General features: G+C 35.8%; 1 protein-coding gene across 1 annotated transcript in view; it reads left to right on the top strand.

Annotated features, from left to right (window-relative positions):
• LOC119568252 (neurochondrin homolog) overlaps positions 1-2664 on the top strand; it is a 26207-nt gene extending 23543 nt beyond the window's left edge. Inside the window, exon 8 of the mRNA XM_037916709.1 lies at positions 44-2664. Coding sequence (XP_037772637.1) covers positions 44-271 — 228 coding nt within the window. The 3' untranslated portion in view covers positions 272-2664. The remainder of the gene's footprint in view (positions 1-43) is intronic.
• Positions 2665-12500: the final 9836 nt, after the last annotated feature.

The following is a 12500-nucleotide window of genomic DNA, read 5'->3' as shown; positions in this document are numbered from 1 at the left end:
TCTCACCACCACCACCATCAACCACCGGCATTTCTTTTCGCAGGTGAGACCCTCTGAATGCATTATGGTCGGCGACAAACTGGAGACCGACATCCTTGGAGGCCTGAACGCCGGCCTGGCAGCGACGGTTTGGATCAACAGCAAGAACAAAGACCCGGCGAAGGAAATCCAGCCCACCTTCACCATCAACAACGTGACGCAGCTCCCTGACATCCTGCCCAACCTGACCACGATTCTCCAGACGGAGGATCAAACCCACGATTGCGATTGATGGCGTGACATGCGTGATAGTCTTTTGCTTGACTTTGGGGAGTCCAGTGTTAGTGATTCAGGATGGTGTTATTGATTGTGATTTGTTTGATATTGCCGTGCGCACGGACAGAGGGCTTGTTGCTGTGTCATACACCAAGGACACTTTTCTGCATGCCACGGTAGACGCGCGCACGTCCGCACGCACACACACACACACACACACACACACACACACACACACACACACACTCTCTCTCTCTCTCTCTCTCTCTCTCTCTCTCTCTCTCTCTCTCTCTCTCTCTCTCTCTCTCTCTCTCTCTCTCTCTCTCTCTCACACGTCACATTCAGCCGCGTGACGTCACATACCAGGTAACGTGACGGCTAGTTTTCGAGAACCAAAGCAACCTTGCTGATGGCCTTACCACGCGATGACTAAATATTGAGCAAACAGATAACGTTGTTTTGTTTCTAGTTTTCTTCGTTCTAAAGGGAGTCAAGCATGCCAGTGGTTGTACTCAACGATTAAAAGCAAATTCGTTGACATTTCAACAGCTTTCTGAAAAAAAAAATATATCCTTGAAAATTATATTTTTAAAAAGCTGTAATCCATAAGGATTATGTGTATATTGAAATTTGAGTTTCTTGGATTCTATACAACAGGCAAACATATTTTCTAAGTTCCTTTTTCAAGATAGCATTAAAATAGCAAATAAATCGATATCATTCAGCGGATATCAATGACCGAACTTTCGTTAAGGAAGACAAAACCAGGTTTGAATCATACATGGCCAAATACCAGATCGGGTCAGATTTTTCCCCTTTTACCGTTAAATCCGCATGACTCAGGCAGCTATGTCGATACTTTGTTCTGGTTTCTCGCTATACTTCCTAAATGAATCACTGCTCAGATTTAATACTTTTGGAATAAGTGAGTCAGCGATCCTCTATACTTCCTAAATGAATCACTGCTCAGATCTAATACCTTTGTAATATGCGAGTCAGCGATCCTCTCAGTATTTATCATTATTATTATTTTATTATTTTTTTAAATTCCTTATTTGCCAACCAATCACACACGCATACGGCAAAGTAGCGTTAGTGTTTACGGACAGAAAACGGGAATAGACTCAAAGAAAATGGGAATACATTTATACACATAAACATATTCACACACACCAAAATGTATATATTCACACATGACTGCACTGTGACGGTGTACATTATACATATATATATGAAACCCCCTATGCAAACTGATAATGTCCAGCGCATCAGTTACGTAATAAGTGCCTTCATAGATATTCAAAGGGGCAAACACTACACTCCCTTTGCATTTACATTTCAAACTCGTACTGAAATCTCTCATAATTATCGATACTGTTAGTCCTCTCATACTATACTCACGTCTCCTCACTGCCCTTTTTCCCGCCTCAGGAACATCCAGTTATTCAAGGATTTTTGCCATGTCTTTCGCATTCGCTCTCTCCCACCATTCAGTCTTCATTTCTTCCTCTTTCTCATCGTGTTTATCACCCCCACTTTATCTACCCGCTTCAGCTCTTGGGTTAGAGTTTTATTGTTGGTTGTCCTCGTGTATTCAGAAGCAAGTTTTGAAGAAAGAGGAGGAATAACAAAATAGGTTTTTAATACTTTGGGATCAAAGACGAAGAGCATTTTTTTGTCAGTAACTTATGAAGAAACTTTTTTCTGAAGGGATAGAATCGCAAAGGAACAAGATAGTAAATAAATGAATGACAAAAAGATTATATTTTGAAATGTAACAATTTTCATATCATAGAAAGATGTAGAAAGACAAAGAGGTAATTAAGATAGAATAGAGCTAATTGGTGTATAAAAATCTTATTAAAAAAAAAAAATGATGATTATGGTGCTATCTGTAAAATACAAAATCCGGAAACTTATTGTGATAAGCGCCACTGGCCAAGAAAACACGTAACCATTCATAAACGTGAAATTTAAAAACTGTTCCGGTTAACTGGTGCGAAAACGGGTGCTCAAAATTCGTCCCTCCTTACCTTTCTTGTTCTAAGCGAGAAACGTAAGGCTTTCCAGCACAGAAACGATATGATTAGTTTACGTTGAAATGACAAGAATCAGAAATAGATTTGCAATACTTTGCAATACTCGGGGAGGCACAAGTGAGCCGCATTTGTCCGTTAGGAGTTGACAAGTACTCAGTGAGGCATAAAACCGCGTGCTTTTGCTGTCTAGTTTAATGGTCACTTCCCCACCTTGAGTGCTTGGCAGTAGATAATTAGGCACCTGGTAATTCACTGTCATTTGTGCTTTGGTAGGGTTAACTTGAAGGAAATAATGTAGATTGTAAATAGAGATGTATTATTTTTAACGTGCAAATACTCATGTAAAGATAATAAAAGAATGATGACTTTAGATTTTTTTTTCTTTTGAAGAGAATCCTACCCCCGACCCCCCCCCCCCCCAAAAAAAAAAAAAAAAAATATATATATATATATAATTATATCAAATAAATAATGATAATTGTCTTCAGAATGCTTAAGACATTTTCATTACATGCTCCCAAGCGCAGGATTATCTTGCGAAAAGTCTCTAATATAAAGTCAAACGTATACATACATATATCCATATATGTGCGTGTGTGCACGCGAGCGCACACACACACACACACACACTCATATATATACATACATACATATTATATATATATATATATATATATATATATATATATATATATATATATATAAACACTCATTTGCAAACAAGAGAGACAACATACAGTTTCTTATCACTATAAATAATAATTTCCAAGACATGTTGACCATGCTATCTTTTCAAAACAGATTTCGGGGTTTAAAACTTTCGTGAATACCACCCCTTGAGTCCTACGGTAAATTCCTTGTAATTGGTATCACTATTATAATAATCATTATTGTTTTCGCTATTTCGTTTTCCTATTTTCGATTCGGATATCCCTTTTACAGTGCTGGTTTTAAAGGTGTAAAGATGCTGCTGATGATAATGATAATGTATTTGCTTTCGATTATTAGGAGTTATTAATATCAATAACAATACTATAACTACTACTCAGAACAGTGCTATTACTTCTAATAACAATCTTATCAATAAGAATAAGAATAATAACAGGTAACGACATATTAAAACAACCAAACAAATACTGGCATTAACAAAAACAACAATTAAAATAATAGTAATAATAACAATGATACTAATAATACTAATAATAAAATAACAATAATAAAGTAGACGATAATAACACTGCATCCAGATATGATATATTTTTTTCCATTACTGTCTACAGTTACTCTGGTATCATAGATGTGATCATTATTAACTAAAGTGAAAAGCTATTAATCTAATAACATTAAAAGGAAACTAAATTCTGATAATCTACGAGACAGTGCAAAACTGACTGAATCACATTGATTAGCAATATTTTGATTAATTTTGCTTATAATTAATTTTCAAAATGTATTTTTTTTTAACCTAACCAAGGATCTTCAAGCATTAGGTTCTAGCATATTAAAAGTGTGTGTGTGTATGTGTGTGTGTGGTGTGTGTGTGTGTGTGTGTGTGTGTGTGTGTGTGTGTGTGTGTGTGTGTGTGTAAATGCTCTCTATTTCTGTGAATGATGCTACAAACAGCAAATTCCCCAGATAATTGTACCTACTAACATAGGGTTAAATGCTCTTTAATTCGCCTTTTTCATGCTAGTTTTAAACATTCCATTATCTTTATCAATATCCGACTTAAATACGCATATTTGTCTTTTATTTACTTATTGATTTTGTAATTAAATACACTTATTTGTGTTTTATTTGCTTACAGATTTCGTAATAGATAGGTCAGATATAGATAATCCGAAATTTAAGACTGATATTAAATAATCACATTTCCAATTACCAACCCAGTCTCTCAGCATTTCATCCTTTTTTTTCCCTAAAACAACTGCCTATCACTCTGCCGCGATATTTCTACTACATCTTTTCTTTCGATCTTTGGCTGTGAGTCGTCCGGTGCAGGAAGGCCTTTCCACTGTCTGTGGTGGAGGTCCACAGCCACTTGACAGCCAGATTCCACCATCACGAAGTCTTGGGCAATAGAGGCTTCCAGGGTATGTGGGCTTCACGAAAAACTTTACTTGGCAGGTACTCTTGAACGCACCTTCCATGGACAACCTGGGACTGCGAACTCCTACAGAAAAGTGACCTTTTTAAAGCACATGTTTAAAGTATATATATATATATATATATATATATATATATATATATATATATATATATATATATATATATATATATATACTTTTTTTTTTTTTTTTTTTTAATAAAAAGTTAAACGAATGGCTATATCATATTTCAATTTGCTTCTATGAGGAATGCTACCTCTATACCCTACTTCCCTGTTACAGGACTCGCATATACCCGGCTGTTTCTAAACGTAACCCAAACATGGATTGTCTTCCTCAGTACGTACTTTTATTTAGTATAGGCTCATATACCTACTTGCATTTCCTAAAGAAGACAGGCTGGAGAAGGACGGGAAATTCTTGCAAAATGACGACTGAATGGTTGTTAATAGCTGACCAGCCTAACACAGGGAAGGCCACGTCCTCTATACCTTCACACACGGGTACACTGTAGTCTCCACAACTGTTGAGGGACCGTGTGTTACGTGTATTTAAAAGAAAATCAAACATATACCTAGAAACACCATATATTGTGTATCTAAAGAGTAATTAAACCGACACCTCACTTTTATGGTTTAGAATTATGAGGCTTGCAATTAAGAAAAAAAAAACGTTATTGATACATGTCAATTTAAATCTGAAATCAAAGGGAGGAATTTGATGATAAGCAGATATGGCTTTGGGTGAAATATGATTATCAAAGTTGGGATTTTCACAGTTACAGAAAAAACAATATGTTCTTGTAGTGACAATAATAAGTAGAGTATAAGAGCAATAAAGATATATAGCCATAATTATTTTGTACGTTTTCTATAGACGATTGAAGAGTGCAACCTTTTACAAATACACGAAAACAAACATCAAAATATATGCGCTCGCGCGCGCGCGCGCACACACACACACACACACACACACACACACACACACACACACACACACACACACACACACACACACACACACACACACACACACACACACACACACACACACACACGTACGCATATACACAATACACCTGCTTGAAAATATAAACCAAATTCGCCAAACACTATAATACATACTCGTCGCGACAGTCAGTAGTAATTCGATCGTCTGCCTTTGGATATTGGCGTGGCACCGATGAACTCAGGACCTGCAGTTTTAAGGAAGGCATAAAAATTGGTCACTTATAGGGAGATATAATTTGGTTATTTCTTGGTTTTAAGGGAGATATAAATTAGTCACTCCTTGGTTTTAAGGGAGATATGAATCGGTTATTCTTTTTCGGTTTTAAAAAAAGATAAAATGCTTACTTTTCTCAGATTTTAGGGAGGTATTAACTGGCTTTTTTATATACATACATCGCTTCCTTCTCGGTTTTAAAGATGACCTAACTGGTTACTTTTCTTGTTTTTAAAGAAAACACGAATTAGTTACTTCTCGGTTTTGAAGAAGACACAACTTGGTTACTTACCGGTTTTAAGGTTACGTTACGTTACGTTTTTAGGATTTAAGGAAGACATGATATAGCTCTGTTTTTAGGAATACATTCAGTGGTTACTTTTCGATTTTGAAAAGGACGTCCATCGATCATTTCTTCGTTTTTCGGGATATTCTTTATAATCTTGAACTAAATTATTGTAATATTTATTATCTAATTGGAGAATACGATGGATGGTACGAAGTATGACAATAAACTTTATGATTTTCTTGATAGATATTAACTAATGATTTTGAACTGTTGTTCACATTTAATATGTATATGTGATATTAATGGTACAAAATATAGAAGAAAAAACTATGATTGTTGGTATAAAAAAATGAATAAATAAAAAAATTAACAAGATAGCCATGAAACAGAAGTTATCACTTACATCCAGTGGTTGAAATGAAGGTGTGGAGAATTGCCCTCTCATAAGCGTAAACAGATGGCTTAAACTGTCTCTCAAAGTCGACATCATATCCCATCCATCGTCTAGAATCCCACGTGCTCTGTGTCGGAAAGCAAAAGCATTTACATCTTCAGTTTCTTTTGGTTTTGTAAGAAGGTCGTGTGGGAGATTTCAAGTCATCAGTCAGTGGGTATATTTTTCGGTAATATTTAGTGTATTGTCTGAGTAGTAAGGAAGTAAGTGTTTAGCATTAAAGAAAAGGCGTTACAAAAAAAAACAATCTATTAAAAAAAACTAACATCACATACATGTCTATATAATCTAATATATCCATTCGCTTATAACATTTAATTTATCTGTTCAAAAGATAACCCTCACCTATGCTGCCTCAAACATCTTGCACACCTTCCCCTAATCATTAATGCATTTCTTTCCCTTCTTAATACTATATCATAGTGTTAATAGGACGTTAGACGTCTAACACGTATATTTGTTCTAACCATTAACCAACCTACCGGTGTTGTTGCATCATCTGGCAGATCCCAGGTAGCCTAGCGCACATAGAGGATTGACTCCCCCCGTAAGATCCACTGCCATGCTGCTTGCTCTTGAACACGTGCACTGTGGTTCCATCGGGCGCTTTGCAGGAACTTGGCGAGTGAAAATAGTCAACATAGAAGTTCCTCAAGATCTGCTTCTCAGGAGACAAGCAAGTCTGCTTGGCATCGTCTGCATAACTTGTGCCCAGATTCAAGCCAATCTGCGGAAATGAGTGGGGTAATCATAAGTATGTTTTAACGTGTATGCAAGACACATTCAACGCACGCACGCATACACACATATAAATAAGCAAACATACATACATACATGCACATATATATCTATATATATCGATATCTATCTATCTATCTACACACACACACACACACACACACACACACACACAGATGAAAAATTAGGCTTCCTATGTCTATAGTTTCACGAATTATCCCTCACTTTATTTATCTGTTCATTTATTTATTGGTCGCTATAGTCTACTATCTGCTTTTTTTATCTATCTCTCTTTCAATTCCACAGCATAGGCATAGGCTTTAATGCTAAAGGTGTATGTATTTTGTTGCAGAAACAGTTGGTGTTGTAATAATAATAATGAAGCTAACAGTAATGATATACAGAATGATAATAGCAGTAACAATGATAATAATTATAATAATTTCTATAGTAATAACGATTACAATAATAATATTAATGATAATGGAGATAATAATGATGATAATAACAATAATAATAATGATAATATTAACAGCAATAATACTAATGATAATAATAATAATAATAATAATAATAATAATAATAACGGAATAATATAATGAATAATAATATAATAAAATAATAATAGTATAATAATAACACAGCAACAACAACAACAGCAATGATAATAATAATAACAACAATAATAAAACATTTGGAGTGTTCACGTACCTGGATATGGTACGGGGCGCTGCAACATCTGAGGACGTTCACGCTTGCCTGAGGGAGGGGTGATATATATATATATATATATATATATATATATATATATAATATATATATATATATATATATATATATATAATGCATATATATAATATATGTATATAATATATATAATATACAACATATATATATATATATATAATATATATATATATATTACTCTAGTATATAATATGTATGAATCATACACACACACACGCATGCACGCTCGCACGCACGTATACGCACGCAGGCGCGCACACACACACACACACACACACACACACACCACACACACACACACACACAACACACACACACACATATATATATATTAATATATATATATATATATATATATATATATATATATATATATATATATATATATATATATATATATATATATATATATATATTATATATATCATACTATATATATAATATATATATATAAATATATATAATATATATATATATAGTAAACATGACACTAACAACACAGTTCACTTACCAGCACTGTGACCAAGAGCGCGTGCCACATGATGACAAATATCTTGACTTTTGGAAAACGATATACGCTCTTGGTGCCTTCTGTAGACAGAATATCAATTGCAATCGTTTTTCAATTTCTATTTTTTTTTCTCTCTCTCACTCGTTTTTCTTTAATATTCTTAGGTGTGGAGCCTGTATGAAGAAGCTATGATTATGTACTTAAACTGAGATGATTATAAATAATAATAATAATAACATATAAATAAGTCCCATGTCTGTTCGGCTGTAATTAGCTCTCCCGCGAAATCTATAACCAATTCTAAAATAAATAAATAAATAGATAAAAAAATATATATATAGTATGCTGATTAATGAAAGATTCCTCTAGAGTATATCTGGGGAATTTCCTTGAGTATCTGTCTATCTTGAAAATATACGTCAAGATACTTCTTGAGTATCTATCTTGATGATAGACGTCAAGCTACTTCATGAGTATCTATCTTGAAGAAATACGCCAAGGTACTTCCTAAGTATCTGTCTGTCTACAAGAACAACACGTGTCTGATCTGGGCGGCGGCAGAGGAAGAGGCCAGGACAAACCTCGCTAAAGACAGACAGATGCGGACTGACACGAGAGCTCCTGAGGTCGCTGATAATATACTATTCAACGCATCACCTCCCACACAGTGCCCTGTCGAGACGGAACTAATGTCTGGTCGCGCCTCGAAGACAACATGGCCAATATTTCTGGTGGTTTGTCTGTCGATTTTCCCGATAATCCTTTGTGTGAGAAATCGGTCACAGATTTCTCTCGGAGCGCAGTCTGAACAATGGCATCTCGGGTCGCTTCCTGTAGTCTTGGGGAGAGGAGGGGGGTGATGGTGAGAGAGAGAAAGAGAGAGAGAGAGAGACGAAAGGAAAACGGTGTTAGAGGAGACTGCAGTACACGGGACAGAGACTCACTATTATATCGGAAGAAAAAGAGGAATTGCTTAGCATAGAACCCGCCACCATTTTGAACATTTTCGCATGTAAAGTTATATTATTATTATTATTATTATTATTGTTATTATTATTATTGTTATTATTATTATTATTATTATTATTATTATTACTGTGTGCGTGTGCGTGTGCGTGTGTGTGTGTGTGTGTGTGTGTGTGTGTGTGTGTGTGTATGTATGTGTGTATGTGTGTGTGTGTATGTGAGAAGAGAGAGAGAGAGAGAGAGAGAGAGAGAGAGAGAGAGAGAGAGAGAGAGAGAGAGGAGAGAGAGAGAGAGAGAGAGAGAGAGAGAGTAATCAAGCCGTGAGCGAAAGTGAGGAGAGCGACACGTCCCTTGACTTTTTCTGGATCCGCCGGTGATTTAGGATGATTGGAAATTTAGTCTGTATCAATTTTCTCGGTATAATCGTTCCTATTTGTTTCGTTCTTTTTCTTCCTCTTTCTCTTTCTCACTTTCCCTCCGTTCATCACTCACTCATTTCCCTTTCTTTCTGTAAATAACATTCACTGAAAAAAAGAAGAAATGGCATACTTTTTTCATTACTATATCTTCGATTTACAAAGGAAGTTTCATTAACCAGTTTAACATTAAACAAAGTCAGACTTGGATGAAGCTGTTATTAATTAACAACAGTATAATAAAGATGTATAATTACGAATGAATGTCTTCACTATACAGGAGATGTATTTAAGTAGGTTTCCATTATATACCAATATTTTCGAAATCAGTTAATTACATATGTATTAGAGAAGACATTCATTCTCACTCAAGCCTCATCTTTAGCTGCATTGCTTGTTTGCTTGCTTGAGATTTGCGAAGTTCTGGCTTCACCCGGGCCTTTCACTTATGGCCCGGCCTGTGTCAGCTTTTTATGGTTGTCTCATTTGTTGGTCTGACACTCGGAGCTTACCGTGGCGGTGGGATTGCCAGCAGGCGCTCCTGTAGCCGTGGTGTAAGCATCTCGCATAATCTCTTTACCAGCACGACGGCTGTGTTCTGTGGGGTTTGTCTTAGGAATTGCGTGTGCACGCAATTCTCCAAATAATGTACCAGTGTGGCGTTCGGCTCGCCGCAATGCATACAACACCTCTCTTCACGTTCTATGGTTTGTATAATCTGCCATGCACAGTGGTAACCTAGGCGCATTCTGTGCAGAATCACTTCGGTACCTCTGTTGTTTATTTCAGAGAGTGCCAGTGGTTCATAGCCTGTGGCATCTGAGTACCAGCTGCTTTAGCTCCAATGAATACCTTTAAAAAGTAACCCCACTACTGCTGACCACACGTCGACTTATGGAAGAACTTATGCAAACCAAAGTATTCACCATAGTCACTGATTATCTCATCTTGTCAATCAACTTGGATTTTTTTTTATAGATATAAGGAAGCAATGACGCGTATTTGTTGTTTACTGGGCTGTTACTTTTGCTCAATGAAAATTCACAGACAGCAGATTTAGGTCTCGATGTTTTTAATCAAGTGTTTGAGCATGGAAGCCTCTGAGTTGTCTATATCTTTAGTTAAATTGACTTCACATTGGGAGACGACGAAGACAAATCAAAACCGTGTACATAACACTCAATATTGTCATACTAATTAACTGCAAAATAGCTATTTGTTTCGTGATGGTGATTCAGTCATTCAATTATCCATTTAATACCAGGGATACTGCTATATTTATTTATTCATTTATTTTTATTTATTTATTTATATACTTTAATAGAGAGTATGAGACAACCTTATGCAACTGGAGGGGGGGCATATGCCTCCTGTGACATCATCCTCCCTAATTAGTAGCAACAGTGAATGGTAAAACACTCTTCCGTGTTGATACTATGGTAGAAAAATCCCACAATGCAAAATCTAGATTTAATAAAAATGAGACAACAGTTCTGAAAAGTGTAGTCTCTTTTTCGATACATCTTGTTTTTGTATTGTGGGTTTTTGTACCAACAGTGACAGTAATGATGTGAATAAAAACAACAATAATAACGCTGATAAAAGGGAGAAGAGACATAAGGGATGTAAATAATACGAAACAAACCTGGAACTGGAAAATACTGCATTTTATTCCCATTTTTCATCATACATGACATTTCTCTCGCAACTGTTACTTTCAGGCTGCTAATTTTTTTCATTTCGAGTCAACGGCAATGAAATTACGTCACATTCCAGATAATAACCACGTAATAATGAAAAAAAGAAAACAAAATATATATATACACACACACACACACACACACACACACACACACACACACACACACACACACACACACACACACACACACACACACACACACATATATATATATATATATATATATATATATATATATATATATATATATATATATATATATATATATATATATATATAAACCCCCAGACAAAAATGAGGATCGTGTCCCTTGCAGCGTAAATGACTTTAATCTCCTTTCCCGAAGTTTCACCAACGACACAAAGGGATCGAACAGCGGAGCGCGTGCACGAGTGAGTCTGTGTGCGGGCGCCGTTTCATTGCCAATAAGATATAATATATATTTTTTGAACCCGGGAAACCGTGAATTATATCTTCATTGCAGTTCTCTTTATGAAAAATTACATCAGGTTCTGTAATCCCAGGAAGTCAAAAAAAGGGGGTAATAATGAAAGATGGTGGATTTTGATTACACTATCTTTACTTTGAGTACCTACTCGATCACAAATAATGGTATCACTTATAATGACCAAGTGTTACTTCTCATTCACTTATAACACTTATAATGAGCAATTGTCACATCTCATTCACTTATAACACTTCTAATGAACAACTCTTATGACAAACTTTCCTTGTGTATTATAGTTCTCAATGGCTCACATTAAATGGTATTACAAGTTCACCGATGCCTCTCTCCTGCCCTTTTAAACACCACCTAAAGAGACACACATAAGTACACACACATATACCACGTGTGTGTGTGTGTGTGTTTACAATCACACACATACATATGTACATATGTGTGTATGTGTGTGCAATAAACACACACACACACACACACACACACACACACACACACACACACACACACACACACACACACACACACACACACACACACACACACACACACCATACACACATACACGCATAAACACACACACACACACAC

Source organism: Penaeus monodon, chromosome 43 (assembly GCF_015228065.2).
Source record: "Penaeus monodon isolate SGIC_2016 chromosome 43, NSTDA_Pmon_1, whole genome shotgun sequence".
In the NCBI taxonomy this organism is placed as follows: domain Eukaryota; kingdom Metazoa; phylum Arthropoda; class Malacostraca; order Decapoda; family Penaeidae; genus Penaeus; species Penaeus monodon.
The sequence above is the reverse complement of the archived record's forward strand: the minus strand, read 5'-3'. Positions and strand labels throughout refer to the sequence as shown.